The 17083-nt window shown below is 41.0% G+C and overlaps 2 protein-coding genes across 3 annotated transcripts; one reads left to right on the forward strand and one right to left on the reverse strand.

Moving 5' to 3' along the window:
• Positions 1–1517: 1517 nt before the first annotated feature.
• On the forward strand, positions 1518–8783 carry msto1 (misato mitochondrial distribution and morphology regulator 1). Its single transcript, XM_087835343.1, has 14 exons — positions 1518–1731; positions 2928–3057; positions 3211–3280; positions 3738–3813; positions 4179–4236; positions 4328–4481; positions 5324–5438; positions 5587–5721; positions 5800–5952; positions 6176–6307; positions 6520–6704; positions 7277–7381; positions 7488–7600; positions 7681–8783. Exons 1-14 carry the CDS (start codon positions 1648–1650, stop codon positions 7938–7940), a joined length of 1770 nt encoding a protein of 589 aa, XP_087691469.1. The 5' UTR covers positions 1518–1647; the 3' UTR covers positions 7941–8783.
• Positions 8784–10354: 1571 nt separating this feature from the next.
• srsf4 (serine and arginine rich splicing factor 4) lies at positions 10355–16638 on the reverse strand. Of its 2 annotated transcripts, XM_006794385.3 has the most exons (6): positions 16467–16638; positions 15140–15318; positions 13231–13340; positions 12593–12807; positions 12423–12500; positions 10355–11331 (listed from the first exon to the last, which is right to left on the reverse strand). In XM_006794385.3, exons 1-6 carry the CDS (start codon positions 16571–16573, stop codon positions 10818–10820), a joined length of 1203 nt encoding a protein of 400 aa, XP_006794448.2. In that variant the 5' UTR covers positions 16574–16638; the 3' UTR covers positions 10355–10817. The 2 variants fall into 2 exon arrangements, with proteins under 2 accessions (XP_006794448.2, XP_035765223.2); XM_035909330.2 differs by lacking the exons at positions 15140–15318; positions 16467–16638 and adding an exon at positions 13787–15133.
• Positions 16639–17083: the final 445 nt, after the last annotated feature.

Genomic DNA, 17083 nt, shown 5'->3' on the forward strand with positions numbered 1-17083 from the left:
CAGTTTTAATTAGCCTTTAGTGTATTTGCTTGCTTAAAATTCTGATGTCTACTGGACAGTGATTCAGCTGTCTTCAAAAAGGGTTTGTTTTAAATGTGCGTTCTCATCTAAGTTTTTGTACCTGGCCATGTTTTTATAAAAAAGAAACTAAATCAAGCAAATCCATTCAGGAAACTCACTGAAACTAAACTTCATTAAAAAAAATAAAAAAAATAAAACGTAAAAATAAAAACCTGGTTAGTAAATATAAATAACTGATCGTCACTTTAAGTTCAGGGAGCGTGGATATTTGAATAATTATCTGAAAGTTCTGCATCAGCTGTACACAAACACAAAGTACTTTGGGTAAACTTTCTACAAACTTATGTCATACACAGAGATGGGCGTTACTGTAATCTGATTACTTTTTTCAAGTAACGAGTAGAGTAAGGGATTACTATTGCAAAAAAGGTAATTCGATTACCGTTACTTTCCCGTAGGAACGCTGCGTTACTGCGTTACTAAAACCGTGATTTTTTGCGAGAATGTCTCATGACAATGACACGCGACAACAGCTGTGTGCAGATCAACAATGGATAATATATCGAGTGCGGAGAGAGTATGAGCGTGCAGCATTTAAAGCGTGGAAGTACTGACCTTACTTTGAGTTTGATTCCATAAAAAGTGACAAAAACATTAGTGTCCGTTGTGCGTGGGAAGAAAACTTCTTTTTACAGCGAAAAAACCCTAAACAAGCATCGAGTGCGCAACGACATAATGGGAAATTCACAGAGAAACTCGCGGATTCTTCAACTGACCGCTGCGGCACAACTGCACCAGAGCACAACTCCGCCTACCCCACTCCTGCTTTACAGGTGAAAATAGAGCAACAGGACCGCTAGTCTTTGATTTTATTTCTTTTCTGCTGTGTTTTACTTGCATCTATTTGAAAGACTGAGTGTAAACACAATTTTTTTATTTTATGTGCTGGAATGTGGAGAAAATAGGTTTAAATGTTAAACTAATTTCTTCAAGTCAGAGAATGTTAATCAGTAATTAGTTACTGATTACTTTTTTCAAGTAACTTGACCAACACTAGTCATACATTTAAAAACAAAACAAAACAATTAAACTTTAACCAGAAAGTTAGTTGTTTGACCGAAGTCAGAAGTGGCAGAGGAATTTCTGAGGCTGGTGCACCTATCATATAATTTCTCTAGATCCTCTACTTTTATACTTGTCTATCAAATCATTCTCAAAGCAAACATCACATTACCTAAAAATGTATATAAACCTATTTATTACTCATAACTCATATTATTGTGTTCCCTATTGCATTATTTTAAAAAGCCTCAGATGAGTTTTAATATAAATATTTGTCACATACTCTTTGAGTATTTGAAACAGTCTAATAAACAATCAAACACGCAATACTGTAGTACTGGATGGTTGGACTCCACGTGAATATAAGGCACAGTGAAACCAAACTATCATACTGAGGTCGCTGATCCATCCAATCACATTTCGTCTTACTCTCCTGTCAGCCAATGGCCTGCAGCCGTCGCCACTGCTAGCTCGTCTCCTCTCAGTGCCGTCACTTCTAAACATGCCCATCATGTTCGTAGTTTTGGGCTTTATCTTCTGTCTTGCGTGTTGATTTTCGTCACGATGAGCAGCCTCTGCAGAGAGGTGATCACCCTCCAGCTCGGACATTACTCCAACTTTGCGGGAACTCACTGGTGGAATTTACAGGTGAGGAGTGCGCGTGCAAGGCTAACGCTAGGCTAGCTCGCTAACGTTAGCTGTGCATGTGTTGTCAAACCTGTGAGCTTGCTGTGAACCGTTAGCTCTGGTTAGTCTCAGTTTGACAGACTGGGACACGAAGTATGGTCAAACTGACCAGCATGGCATTGACCATAAACAGAGGCATAACCGCCAACAGTTGTGTGGCTAAAGCTGCTGAATTAGCAGGTTAGCAAACTGTTACGACCTTTTCATAAAACACTCAGAACTGTTACCTGAGCAGTTAGGTCCATAATTTGTTGGTCCAAGATTTAAAGCAAATATTATTATATATAGTCTCCCCATTTTCAAAGGCTCTAGCTCAATTAAAAAGTTTTCGTATTTTAAAACATAAGGTTTATTTTTAATTAATGGATAAAGATCCAAAATTGGACCTCATCAAATGTGTTGTTCTCCCCATCTCCTTTTAGGTGTTTTATATCAAACTATTCCTTTAGCCACCCTCAGTTACTGCTTGTTTGTCGGTCTCTCTGCTTTTTGTTTTGTCTTCAGTAGCTAAAAATAAATAAATAAATAAATAAATGCTGAATTGGGTTGAAATCAGGTGACTGACTTGGTCATGGAGGAACACTTAATTTTGAGAAACTCTTGGGTTGCTTTTGCAGGATTATTTGGGGTCATTATTCTTTTACACTGTGGAGTGCTGTCTAATAAATTTTCCAGCTTTTGGCTCAACTGAGCAGAAAGTAGGGGCCTGTACACATCAGCATCCATCCTGTTACTTTTGTCAAGTCACATCATTAGCGAACACTCATGACCTGGTTCTACTGTCAGCCATATGTGCCCATGCAACAACACTGCCTCTCCCATGTTTGACAGATACTGTGGTATGCTTGGGATGACAATCAGTGTCTCTCCTTCTACTTACTTTTCTCTTCCAGTGTTCTGGTTCAAGTTGATCTAGGTTTTATCTGTGTAAAGATTTCTTCATTTTTCCCCCAGATTAAAAAGTCTAAACTGGTGTTCTTGTTCGACCATGTAATCAGTGGGTTGCACCTTACTGTCAACCTGTTATATATACATTCATGAACGGGACAGTTGATTGTTAACAATGATACGTTTACTTTGTGAATTTCTGTAAGCATTGTTCGATTGCTTTGACCGTGCTAGCAGATAAACAGAGGTGCTCCTCTCTTTGTTTGCAGGATGCATCTTTATCGTACGATCCGGAGTCACCGCCAGGTGAGATCCAGAGCGATGTCGTGTTTCGTGAAGGACAGACTCTGGGCGGCCACGTCACCTACACACCACGACTCATTGCCATGGATCTCAAAGGTAACTTGCTTTTAGAAATACTGAAAACTTTGTGTCTTTACTTTGTCCAGTTTACTGACTGACTGAAATATAATATGTTAGCATTAATTTAGAGCACTTGTTATAAAGTTTTTTTTGGTGAATTCTGACCGTCTTTCTCTCATTCTGTAACAGGAAGTCTTCGTACTCTGCGACAGGAGGGAAGTTTGTATGATGCAGGCAAGGACACGTCTGCTGTCACGTGGTAAACAAGACCCTCTCTATTTGTTTTCTGCCTGGTATAACAAATTTTATTTGTGTTGTTTTCTGGTTTCAACACTGTCACGTTTTTATTATTATTATTTTTTGGTCTGTTTATTTGTTTGTTTACATATGGATATTGATCTACATTTAAATCTATTTATCTATAGGACAAATCAAATCCTATAGCATATCCCTTTTTTACCCTGCGGTGATAAAAGGAATGAGTATTTGTAGTCACCCCACTGGGCAGGTGGTATGGACACTTTGTGAATACGATGACATGAAAATGAGCCAATGTAGGACTTTGTAATTGATACCATAGGTGTATCTGCTAGGAGGCTAAGGGGTTGCACTGACAGTCGCCATTATTCTTAACTAATCCATTTATTACATGCACTGGTCCTAAGACTGTTCATATTTAGTGTATATACTGAAAACTAAAGATTTTAATTTGGCAGGGACGGAAGTATCACTATGCACGAAGAAAGTCCTCCTGCAAAGAACTCCTTCCTTGAAGACCTTGATAAGTTGGATGTGAGTATTTCAAGTAGAAATGAAAACTAACACAAAGATTTTCACAACAAACACACACATTACAGTTATAGTCGAGTCGAAGCGTGTCATGCCCTGGAAGCTTGAAGGGACTCGCATACATGCATGTAGTGTCATCACTGACTGCGACCAGGTTACAGATCACCATTGCTTTCTCTCTTTGTAAAAATCCCTATAAGTAAGTAATAAATAAGGACGCACTGCTGTGTGTCATAGCTTCCCAAATTAATCCACAGAATGCAATAAGTGATGAAACTGGCTGTGCGAGAGCAAATTTCCAGAAAAAAAATAGCTCAATAGAGACGTCTCCAATGAGTTGAGCCCGTCATTCTGTTCTTTGTGTCTAGAAAGGGGAGATACTCGCAGAGGCTGATTTTCCCTCCAGCTCCCAGCCTCAGTGCTCAGGTATGAAAACCTCTCAACCAAACGTGCATGAAATAACAAGTTTCTGTACCAAAATCATCTCATGAGCTTAAAAAACAATCTCTCCCAGCAGCAGGGTCACTGAGTGTGGATACAGTGAACAGCCACCTGGCTAGAGTACAGAAGAGCTACAGGCTGGAGTGCAGCGTGAAGGTGTGGTCTGACTTCCTCAGGATCCACCTGCACCCTCGGACCATCTCGGTCATCCACCAGTACAACCACGATGGGTAAGGCGGGTGCAACATTACCTGTAGTTTGTTGATGCTTCTTACTTTGAACCTCTAAAGGAGTCAGAGCCATAACTTCAACATAAAAACTGCAGGTGGAGAATTTCCTGTCACATCTGATCGAAACAGCTTAAAATGTTTGGGAAATGTTCCCAATATTTTCCAAACCTCATTATGCAAACTGTTGTATGTTGTCATCAAAGAAGTTTCTCCAGATCTAGATTATTATGACACAGAAAACATTTAAAAAATGAGTCTGTAGCCCAAAACACAGTGCAGGATTTTGAAGAATATGTTAGTTTGTACTCACATAAAATCGTCTTATTTTAAGATGAACAAACCTGACTAAATGTATGAAACACAAATCGACAGACAGAAACAAGCAATTCAGTTATGACAGCTTAACCATTTATAACTTCCCATATTAGACCACAAAATAAGAGTGAAAGGCCCTCACCTGCGTTTCACCACTAGATGTCAGCCTTCTGTCACAATCAGGATTAAAACTGACTGTTCTCTGTGGGTCAGTATGGAAGAAAAGGCAGAAAATGTATAAACAAGTTTATTATACAACTTCACGTATCCAAGCTGTCATCTTTTGTTTTATTAAAGTAATTAGACAAAACCTGAATACTTTAGAATAAAATTAAAGAACATCCAGTTTTTTAAATTAATTTTATTCTTAAATTGGTTGACAGAATGAAATAAAGCATTAAATTAAATCTAAAACACACCCACACCTGCTTCTCCACCACATTTAAAAAGGCTTCTTGAGACTTGCTGACTTACAGTTATGAGGTATTTAAACTGAGTGCTTTATATTTGCTTTTATGGGCGTTCAGAGAGGCTCACCGTCTGGAGGCTTTCGGCCAGGGCGAGTCTCTCCTCCAGGGGTCGGTGCTCGAGGAGCTGGAGGACAGGCTGCACTTCTTTGTGGAGGAGTGCGATTACCTTCAGGTAACTCTTCCATTTCACTCTCCTCTATAGTTAGAAATATTTATTTTTACTCTAAGACCTTCAAAAATATGCTAATCAAAGTTTACTTGTACACCATTTTGTATCTGGCATCTTCTTGCATATCTCGTTGTGCTTCCTCAATCCTCAGGGCTTCCAGGTGCTGTGTGACTTGGCTGATGGCTTTGCAGGTCTGGGGTCGAAGGTCACTGAGCTGCTTCACGACTCTTACGGAGGGAGGGGCATCCTAACCTGGGGGTTGTTACCCGTCAGTCACCCAGATTCAGTGAGTGTCTCTTTATTTAAAACCAAGTGTTTTGTAACGCGGCTTCTTTATTTATATTTATTGTCTCTGTTTGAACAGACGCCAGTGAAGGATCTCTACCGCCTGCTGAACTGCACTTTAGGGATGGTACACATGGCCAGTCACAGTTCTTTGTTCTGCCCGTTGACCTTGCGAGGTGGTCTGGGAAGACGACCGTCCTCTCCCACGACGTTCACCCACCTCAGTTATGATGTGAGACTGGCTGCAGTACTATTATTGTGTCCTTTGGTCAACAAGCAATTATTTTAAGACCTTGTACTGACTTATTTTATGTTCTATCCAAATGTAAGCGCTCAAACTTTAAACTTTGGCACAGCTCTGATTAAAGAGATAATTCAACTCATAGACACACAGTTTACATGTGCAGGTATGCAGGATTATATACAAACATTTATCTGTCTGTCTTCTGTGCCAGCCCTCACTGTGGTACCACTCCAGTTCTGTCCTGGCTTTGGCATTGGACACCCTCACTGCACCTTACAGGCTGAGAAACAACAGCGTCCCCATGTGGCAGTTGGCAGATGACCTGACTGTATCAGGGAGGAAGGTATTTAACAATTGTTCGGGTTTTTTTGTTTGTTTTTCTCCCCCTTCAGCAAATATTATTTTTATTTTTTTAATCAAGTCATGAAAGGAACTAGCTCGAAGCTCTATAGGTATATAAAGGACATGAAGTCTCACAAGCTAGCTGGATGTTGCAGCTAGGTTATTTATCTGTGGAGATGCCTGAGATTATGGTAACCAATGTTTAAATCACAGGTTGTGGCTGCTTATGGAGCCGTCCCCTTTCCCATGATGCACGGCTCCTCTCTCCCTGACGCCCTGAGCACATACGCCGACGTACTGCCGTGGAGGCCTCTGTCTGGGTGCGCTGAAGCAGGAGACGGCCGATGCTACGGCCAGTGGGCGACGCTCAAAGGCTTCGAAGGCCAGAAACTCATCAGGTCAGAATGAAGTTATTGAGTCAGTTATATTCTACTCTGACTCTTTAGTTTAAGTTTGCTTCTGCCCCTACGAAATTACCACCACCTTCTTCATCTATGAATGCTGGTGTGTGATAGACCCCAGCCTCAGAGCTTGTTCCTGCGCTGCATTGATTAGTGCCTTTCTCCACTCGGGTGGATATCTCCCCCCTGACCGTTGTCCTGGGTCCCCCTTGCCGTAGCATTCATATTTATCTCTCTCCCTCATGTCCGACTCTTCATACTGGAGGCTTATTTAGCATGAGGGGTCTAGCCTAGGACCCTTACTGGATACAGACGCCTCAGCAGGGTACCTGATAACAGGTGTTGTCCAGCTCTTCATACTGGAAACCCGTTCTTGGATGTCTGACACTGTGATGGTTACTGGACTCTGTTCGGGGAGGTTGCTGTGGTGTCTTTATGCTAATGACTTTGGGTTAAACTTCAGCTAAGGTTGTGAATGATATAGAAAAAGTCAGTTTTGTCAACATTTTTGAATAAACAACTTGTAGCAACATGCTTTTTTTTTCCCCCTTTAATTCTCTTTTCACCAGCTCGCTGGCTGCAGGAACTAAACCGCCCACTCCTCTGCACAGTCTCCACAGCGGTGAGGACGTCCTGGCTTCCTACATCAGATCCTTCTATCCTTCAGCTCCTCTGTGAGTCTCTGCACTGACACGTGACACTTGCTATTTATTTATTTTTTCTAACAAATCCTCATCTCTCACTCTTGCTCTCACCATCATCTTGTCATCCCTGTCTCAGGGCTCTGCAGCTGGTTTCTACTCCCAGTGAGCTGGCGCCACCATTCCCACAGATATTCAGTCAATCCCTCGGTGCTCAGGGCTTCCTGGAGGGCCAGCCGCCCCCGCCTGGCAGTGAGTGTTTTTCTGTTTTTGTCTGTGTGTAACGCAGAGCCGTTCTATTATAGGTTTTCATGAATGATCTTTCTCTGCAGGTCCGCCCCGTGTCATCTCCTCCGTACCCGTCATGACTTCCCTCCAGTCGGGTCCTGCGCTCGATCCCTGGCTATCCGAGCTGCATCGCGGTGCGAGTGCTTTCGACATCCGCCGTGTTGCCCCCAGCTTCCTTTCTCAAGGGCCTGAAGTGTCAGACTACCAGGAGGCCCTGGAGCAGCTGCGCCTGCTGGCCCGGTGTTACAGAGACGACAGCAGAGGCGTGATGCGCTCTTCCTCCGAGGAAGAGGACGATGACTGAAGTTGGCTAGCACGACTTGTACCAGCCTGCATTCTGTCAGCCTGATGCAGGGAGACAGAGGAGCTGTGCTCTGCTGTGTGAAAGGATGAGGACTGAAGTACTGGGTGACAGAAAAGAAGTTCTGCCCATGTAGTTTGTAATTCAATGACTGTTCATATGTAATTAAAAGTATTTTATACAAAATGCACATCATAGGACTGTATTTACATAAAGACGTAGCTTTCACCACAGGTTGCATAGATTGTAGCATTCACAGCTCTCAGAGCAAAGAAAGGGATTCTTTGTTTGTTTGTTTGTTTGTTTTCTGCGGCCTCAAATGAACAGTAAACTGTTGAACATGCTTTGGGGTTTTTGTAATTTGTCCAAAGCAGAATCAACTAATTTGGGGTTTAATGGGACATTTAGTATCCTCGGCCAAGTCTGCCTGTTTGTGCTGCAAACCTTTCATAGAACATCATAAAAAATTAAAAATTCCCCCTCAAAGGAAAACACAAGACCAAGGAAATAATGAATGCATTCACACTGGGCGCCTTAATCACATGACAGCAGATGTTGATGTGAGTCTTCTGTGTTAAAACCACAATTTGCTAAAGATGGGACTACAAAAAGCACATCTTAGATACTTGTTAAATGCATTTCATGACAAAAATATAAATTGCCATGGTTGTAATAACATTTAAAAATGGAATAAAGAGCCTATAAAGTTAAACACAAATATTTGTAATGCTTATCATCTGGTTCATGCTGGATCAATAATCCAGCGCAAATCCTGCTTTTAAAGCTTTCTGTGATTTAGGTCAAACTAAAGTATTAAAAAATGTAAATGACTAATATGGACTGAATTGTGGTGAAACTTAAATTATTTAATAAAGTTTTAATCTTTATAGAAAAATATTTTCTCCACACCAGAACTTGATAAGAAAGGTTTATTGCTGCTGTTGTGTGGTCTTTTTTTCCAGGATAAACAGTTCAAAGAATAATACATGGATCTCCCTCTGGTTAGAAAACCAGTCAGCAGCTGTCTGCTGTAGCCAACTCCTGGGAGAGAGATTTATAAAGAGAAGTTGCGTCTATCTGATTGGTCAAAACTATTGAGAAGCGGCCGTTGTTTACGTAGCCAAGTTCTGCTCTTCCTCTCCTCCCTCAGCTGCAGCTTCACATTGGGATGGACAGATACACCTGCCTCCCTCCCTCTAACCTGTTATCTAGTTTTCTGCATCTGAAGCAACGTCTATATGTGAGGGCTTTTGTTTCTTGACCTTGCTCTGGTTCACGCACACAGGCTTCTGCCACACATGCACAAACAACTTGATCATGGGAATCTAAAACTTTTGTTTTGAGTGCTCAGTAGTGCAAATAACTATTAAACTGATCTAAAATTAATTGCAGTCCCCAAACCATTTGGCAGCACAGGTCTTGTAAACCAAACCCTTCTAGTCCTCACACTGCAACGTTGAGAATCTGTCACTGAACATATCCAAACTTTATGCCATAAAATGGAAAATATTCTCATGATCTGAGTCATCTCAGTATTTCCTTCTATGAACTCTGATAATTCTTAGTGTATTCTCAAACACTCTTTCCTGTGTGCGAAGAGTATTTAGCCAGCTCTTGTTATGGCTCACATGCAGATACACATTGGAAACCTAAGGAGAACTGACTTGACCAATTCTGCCAGCAGCTATAGTTTAACTCAGGGATGTGAGCCAAAGGGTAGACAGAGTGGATGGCTTTGTAAGATGTGAAACACACAAAGTATAAAAGTAAAAATTGGGACTTTCTTCTGCAGGTTTTCTTCTTCTCACATTATGGATAAAATCAGAGCCCGAGGACTAAATTGTTGGTGTTCCAGCGATCTTACTGACAAATTACACAAGTTCTGCCTTCAAAGTAAGTCTTAGACAAACGATTAAATATTAAGTGTATCGTGAACCACGTCATCCAAGGAATCACAGTAACAGGGTTCTTTGATTTATCCCACTTAAATGTCTGTCACATGGAAAACAGGTGGCTTGAATCAGCTTTATAAATTTAAATGTAATATTAAGCTTGGTGTGAATATAAATGTACCCACTAATTGTTTATTAGACGAAAACGTGCAATTAGCTGAGTTTGAGGGGAATTTACCAAGTTATGAAACTGGAGCCTGCCAGCACCACCGCAGTCAAACCAGCCTTTTACTTTACAAAACACATCTTTGGCTTTTTTAAACAGATAAAACTGCCTTATGATTTTTTTTTTTTTTTTTTAAAAGACAATTAATCCTATGTTAACATAGGATAACAAAACAAAAAAACCCCAAAAACATTTTCTAAAAACTGTTCCAAGTGTTTTCTGAGCAAACAAAGAAACACAAACTCACCCCGGTGACATTTACACCATCATGCAATAAATAAAAATAAGAGCCAACCTGCTTCCCTCACACACCGAATTTATTACCAACATGAACATGACTAACAAATCCAGAACAAGCTTTTTTTTTTATTTATTTTTTTTTAATGTGAAACAAAGATTACAAGGATTTCACAAAAGTGGGGAAGGTGTTCCCAACCAGCATATCGACAAAAACAGTATGCTTCTACATTTGATTAAAAAAGGCTAAGACAAATACCATACCTTCGCTTGAACTTATAAAACTGACGTTGCACCCTGTTGTTATTTTTACAAACACCACTAATGAAAACGTATGTTGGTAAAGGGCAAATGAAATGGAGTAGCATGTGCATAAGAGACATCGAGCATGAGCGCCTGGTATTCTACAGCTACTTATCAAAAAACAGGAGGTGAGGATAGTGTTGTTGGGCACGGGGAATGTAAATAGAGGGCAGGAGGGAGACACTGGGAGAAGGGCTTGTGACAAACAGTCCAAAATCTGAACTAAGAGCGGGAACGGGAACGAGAACGAGACTGGGAGCGGGATTTAGAGCGGGACTCCGATCTGGAGGCGGAGCGGGAACGGGAGCGGGCTTTGGCAGGTGAGGGGGAACGGGATTTGGACTTTGATTTTGACCTGGCTCTGGATTTGGGCTCCTCAGGAGACTGAGATCGGGAACGAGAACGAGAGCGTGAGCCTCGCTCAGGCTCGCCGCCCTCGTCATCGCTCTTGGGCTCCTCCCGGCCCTTTGAGACAGATTTCCTTGACTGATCCTTAGCTCCAGATGCAGAACGAGATCTAGAGCGAGACCTGGAGCGAGAACGAGAGCGAGACCTGGACCTGGACTCCCCCTTCTTGCCCTTTTTCCCCTCTTTCTTGCTCTTTTTACTCTTGGGGCTGCGGCTCCGGCTGCGATCCTTGTTCTTCTGAGCGCCGTTGCTGCGCTCCTCCTCCTCCTTCTTGCCCTTTCCCTTATTCTTCTTGCTACGAGATCGGCTGCGGGAGCGAGAAGCAGCTCTGTGGACAGAAGACAAACCAAGTCTTATTGCACCAACCCATCCACCAAAATTCTCATTAACATAATACACTGAACAGCTGGGTAAAATTACTAGAATTTTAGGCGTTTTTCTAAGGTCTGTTTTCTCTGTTTCGATGTTCATCAACACAAAAATGGAATGATTGTGAGCAGCTTTAAAAGCATCTGAGAGACATAATTTAAACAGAAATTTCTACATCCTGTCTGAAGACAGTAAAGAGAAAGTACGTAGTCTCCATGCTTTTTAAAGGCCACCATACAAAAATAAATAAAAAAAGACTTCTTGCCCTATAGAAGTCTACAGTAAGACAGCCCACAGCGCTAACCTCAGTAAACACTTATGATCAATTTATGCGCTCAGTCATATTTAGTAACTAAGAATCAGAAAGGAGGATTATTCAGGATCTGCTCATCCTTTGTTATTGTTAATGACAAAGGATTAGCCAGTCAGCATGCAGTCCTGAAAACGCTCAGTTTGCAGCTAAGCACGACTTTACAAACCAATGCGCGGCGTCACCGTCTTATGACAAAGACTGAAGGTTTGACCTGAAGATTTATTTACATTTTTGTGCATGTATTATTAAACCCATTATGCATTTCCTTTATTTTTATATATACACCCACAATTTCAGTAACGGATGGTCATATTTAAACAAAGTCTGTATTAATGAAGCCAGGATAGAAGTAAACGTAACCCCTTATTTTCAGCTAGCTTTCCTCTACAGTGAGAACGAGAGATCTATCCTAATATGGCAATCTGAGTCTCACGGCTCTGGCTGTGAGCACAGAAGCTATAACGGCTTCTTACAGACAGGATAAGGTAATAAGTCACAACAAAGAGGATAAGAAAGCCTTGATTTGAATCATGCAAAGTCATCATGCAAAGTAACTAGAGTCTACGAATATAAAAGCTATAAATGAGCGTAACACGTTTCCTGTAACATACTTATAAAAACAAATGAACTGAACTGGATACAAAGTCTCAAGGTGTCTCAAGGCAGCTAGTGAGAGGACAAAACGATCGAACATCTCTCAGTTTCTGGACAAAACAGCAAAATAAAGTTTTTCTCACCTGGAGCGGGAGCGGCTGCGACTGCTGCTCTCACTGCGGCTGCGGCTCTTACGAGACCTGCGGCTCCTGGAGCGAGACCTGACAAAATATTAAACCATTTATCGATCTTGGATCTGACTGCAGCAGCATGCGATTCCTAATATAATACCAGACACCAGTGCTGTTTTTACCTGGAACGGCTGCGGCTACGAGAATACGAGCGGCGGCGCCTGGCACCAGGACGGTCCTCAATGAGCCGGATCTTTCTGCCATTCACCTCTGTGCCGTCGAGCTTCTCCAGGGCCCTCTTCATATCAGAGTAGAGCCTGAACTCGATCACCCCCTCATTCTTCCGGCCCTTGTGGGTGTCAGCGTAAGTCACCTCACCCGCCTGCCTCATGTAGTCCTACCAAGGAGAGGAAACAGATGAGATTATGAGAATGTGTCCACTGGAGGCTCTGACCAAACTGCATGTAAATATTTTACATAAAATCCATGAGAGCTTCTGAATCATGGATTCATATTACATCTTCCCTTATGGACAACCTGATCAGAATGGGTGTGTTGTGCTTTATGAGTGTTTATATAATTATGTGGCCACAATAAAAACAAAAATCAAATCTAATGCAACATTCTTAAAGTTGGGTAAAATAAGGGAAATTTTAAAAAAAAAGAAAAAGACGGGGAAAATCTCAGTCTAGCTATGGGAAATGTTAAAACGCTGAAATAATGGTTAACTTAATTTTTTTAAAATCAGGACTGTAAGCCTTACTTCCTTCACCATAAGTATTTAATATGAGAGAGGAGGGTGAATTAAGCAAAAACATACCTTTAAGTCTTGCCAGCTACAGCGGCTGGAAAGATTCTCAACAATAAGCCGATAATCTGTCCGTATAGGTGGACCATATCTGTCTCTTCCTCCCCAGCGTCCATATCCACCTTTCAGGGTAACAAGGAAACAGAAGGAACAATGAGGACTGGAAAGAAACCGGGATGGTGCAGTCATACTAAACTTCCAGCTACACACTATTAAAATATATCAATAATCTCTTGGGAAAGGAAACAAAATAGGGAAAAAGCAAAAAGGCTGAAGAAAAAAAAAAAGAGAGAAAAAGCTATTAATTCCTAAAAAGACCCTAATTATTTCTTTCTATTAGTCTTTCTTTAAATTTTTAAGCCAATAAGAAAAAAAACCCTATGGATATTAAATTTTGGTTGATGCTCAACAGGCCTATTTTAATAAGAAAAAAGAAAAGAAAAAAGCAATAAAAATCAAATTAATAACTGAAGGAGGAAGTACTTACGTTGAACTAAATCAAGTGTCTAATCTATCCTATCTAAAAACATTTCACTGATACAAAACATGTTGTTTTTTTTTCAGGCACCTATAAGAGCTGAACCCACATCTGTTCCTAACCCCATGGCATCCTCACCACCCGGCCTGGGCCTAATGGGAAAAGCGGTCTTCATTCACAATGGCTCCCTTTTTTGGTCTGCCCAGGGGCCCAGAATGGTCAAACCACACTCTTGGAAAGGGGGGACACCATGGCCAGCAATAGGGGCAGGCAGTCAGCAAAGGACTCTTTCAATTAAAACATTGAGGTTCTTTGTTAAATCTTTACCTTTAAATTGACAATCACTTTAAATGAAATAAAAACGGAATAAGACATCAATAGATTACAAGATATTTGACAGTCAAATAGTTACTCTACAATGCTCAATCAATACATTTATACTGTTTTAATTAGTACGCCAATTCCCGCATCATCACACATTCACATGTATTGTTAGTTTCAAATCCATCACATGGAAACCCAAGATATTTGAAGAAGTCATTGGTGGCTCTGGTGCACACAGATTTAATCACGCTACGACACCTCCTCCCACGCCTGCTGTTCTTTTCTGAGTAGGAGCTGTGAAGTGATGTATAGCAAAGCAATTCAAAACCAAATTACTGCTCTATCCAGAAACTCAGACGTACTCGCAGGCTAAGAGACCACTAGAAACCTAGAAGGCTCACTCATGCCAGAACAATAGTGAAATGTGGACGGGTGGGAGTGTCTCAACGACCAAAACAAAGAAAATGAGGTCAGCGGCTTAGCAGGAATAATTCCCCTTTGGTTCTCAAAGAACGATCTAGAGGTATTGGGGATACACCTGCCAGACACAAGGATCAGATATTGGTCAAATCCTGATTTGAAAAGCTTAATCAGTCCATGATAACACGCCAAATTGTGGTTAAACTGTTAAATGTTCACTTTAGACAGCAGAGCTGCGCCATTTTCTTTCTTAGGTTCCACCTTGTCTGTTTCCAGCTTTCCATCACAGAAAGAAAGATGCCGCCATCTGTCAGGGACTGCATCGCAGAAGCAACAGTTAAGTTGTACATGAGTAAGATTTTCCCAATTCAAAAACACCACTAGAAACCAGGAATGTTCATTGAGATCGCAACAAAGGTGAACTGTGATGAAACTACTGTGGAGCTGTGACCCAGAAACGAAAATTGAATTAATAGAGAACAAATCAGTTTCACCTCACTCCAACCAATTCTAAGAACCAGCTACAGAACACCACCTCTGTCAGTTTCCACCATGAAATTATGATATAAACTGAATGCACATTAGCCACCAAGGACCAGTTCTGCCCCCCATGAAATTTAAGAATTCCCTGAAATAAATGAGATTTCTTATAAATTATTATTCACGTGAAATACGGGCAATACACCGCTGGACACTTACTCCGCCCTCCTCCTCCACCTCCACCTCCTCCTCCACCACCACCACCACCATAGCCTCCATCACGACGTGGTCCCCTGGTGTGCTCCACAATGACCCTCTCTCCACACAGCTCTTTGCCGTTTAGGTCATATACTGCATCATCAGCATCACGGGGGTCATCGAATTCAACAAACCCATACCTGCAGATGGAAATAAAACATGTTTAAATAAAAAGAAGAACTTTACAGTTCTTTACAGCAGAGTTGCAGCAATGTAACAATTTTACTGATGGCAGCAGGTAACCGAGCAGGATAAATTATTATTGTCCTTTAAATTCAACCTTTTACATGTTTTCCTGTTATCTGTGTTTTATGATATAATGCTTCCTGCAAATTTTACCCAAGTTTTGCTCCTGTTTAGTTTTTTTTTTACTGACAAGTTGTGTGTTTTTTTTTTTAAAGTTGGATGATTTATTTTATTAATATGCATTTTAACCTTTTTTCTATTGTGTTTTTCTAAACATTTTCATGTTATCAAGTTCCTTGTTTTTATATATTATTATTGAATTACTACATTTTATTAAGCTATTCGACTTCCTTGAACCAATTTTCTATTATACCTCTCATTTTATATTGTTGGCTGTTGTAACGCAGAAATTTCTCAATACACCATTTTACTTCCTCAAATGTGAACAAATACAAATTTATTTGTTGTGCATTTTTGTAAATTTTATATCTCAGCCATCAGTGGGTATTTTTCCACAGCTTTGTGACACATACAGACCAAGTAATCGAACTTTACAGACTATTCAATCATATTATAGAGACAATAAATACCATCCGGTTGGAGTCTTAGATTTTAGCGGCCCTACACGTTCATTTGTTCAGATTAGCGCCAGTACCACTGCAAAGAGATATTTAACGTAAAGGAAGGCTATGCATACGGTTGAAACTATTCCCCCTACAGTTTCATATTGCGTTAAAAATATAACGGTGGGTGAAGTTACAGCTGCAGCAGACCGTTTGCTTGTAATGCACACAACCGCCTTTGACTTTGCCACGTCCAACATTAGCTCGCTAGCGATTTGGCGCTAACGCAAACAATAACGAACAATAAAGATGGGAAAAATTAGCTTGACCTTTACATCGATAAAACAAGCACTCATGTAAAACTGAGGCGAACTTTACGGGGGGAAAAAACACACGTAATAACGGGAAAAGCGAAATTTGGTGTAGAGTAGCTATATTAGCATTAGCAAGTCTGACCCGCTTTGGATTCAACAAGGCCGTACGCGGCCCTTCAAGCACCAATTTCCATATTAAACACGATTAATTCACAGCATCGTTACCCGTTTTTCAAGTCGACTTCGAGTATCTTCCCGTAGCCTTTAAAGAACCTCTCTACGTCCTTCTCTCTGGCTCTGTAGCTCAACCTTCCGATATACACCCGCGACATGCTGCTGGCTCCTCCGAGCGTGCTGCCGAAACGACAAACCAGACGACAACCAAGCGGCTACAGCGCAGGCGTGAGACTGCCGCCATACATAAGGCACTCCTTTGATATGATAGGCCACGACTAAAAGGGGGGTTGTCTTAGTTTTTTAACTTAGTTTTTAGAAAAGATATCGTGCGATTAGGCTATTTTAAGAATTAATGACAATAACTTTTTACAGTTAGACCAGAGCCACCGTTGGATAGGAGTTTCCATTCCTAGTTATCACATAAATTGTGGGGTTATTATTGAACCAAAACTATTTGTGCGAATGTCGATCTCGGTTTTTGTGTGCATATTAAAATCTGTGTGTAACTATTCAGATCACTGTGTATGTAATCGGATTTCTAAGTACGCAAATAAATCCACAAGCATGCACAGCTATGACAAGCTTTGTTTAAAGCACTGAAAAGACAGAAACTATCCGGTGCAATTCACGAAAAGGGACAGGTACAACAATGGGAGATTGGCCTG

This window comes from Neolamprologus brichardi, chromosome 22 (genome assembly GCF_056152115.1).
Source record: "Neolamprologus brichardi isolate AB-2024 chromosome 22, ASM5615211v1, whole genome shotgun sequence".
Taxonomy (NCBI): domain Eukaryota; kingdom Metazoa; phylum Chordata; class Actinopteri; order Cichliformes; family Cichlidae; genus Neolamprologus; species Neolamprologus brichardi.

What these genes read in the sequence shown, in the direction of transcription:
- msto1 (XM_087835343.1), top strand. Translation starts at nt 1,648, where the DNA reads ATGAGCAGCCTCTGCAGAGAGGTGATCACCCTCCAGCTCGGACATTAC. An exon ending in CTCACTGGTGGAATTTACAG is followed by an intron (nt 1,732 to 2,927) that starts GTGAGGAGTGCG and finishes CTTTGTTTGCAG; the next exon opens with GATGCATCTTTATCGTACGA. An exon ending in TGACTGTATCAGGGAGGAAG is followed by an intron (nt 6,308 to 6,519) that starts GTATTTAACAAT and finishes TTTAAATCACAG; the next exon opens with GTTGTGGCTGCTTATGGAGC.
- srsf4 (XM_006794385.3), bottom strand. Translation starts at nt 16,573, where the DNA reads ATGTCGCGGGTGTATATCGGAAGGTTGAGCTACAGAGCCAGAGAGAAG. An exon ending in GTAGCTGGCAAGACTTAAAG is followed by an intron (nt 12,808 to 13,230) that starts GTATGTTTTTGC and finishes TCTCCTTGGTAG; the next exon opens with GACTACATGAGGCAGGCGGG. An exon ending in CGTAGCCGCAGCCGTTCCAG is followed by an intron (nt 12,501 to 12,592) that starts GTAAAAACAGCA and finishes ATATTTTGTCAG; the next exon opens with GTCTCGCTCCAGGAGCCGCA.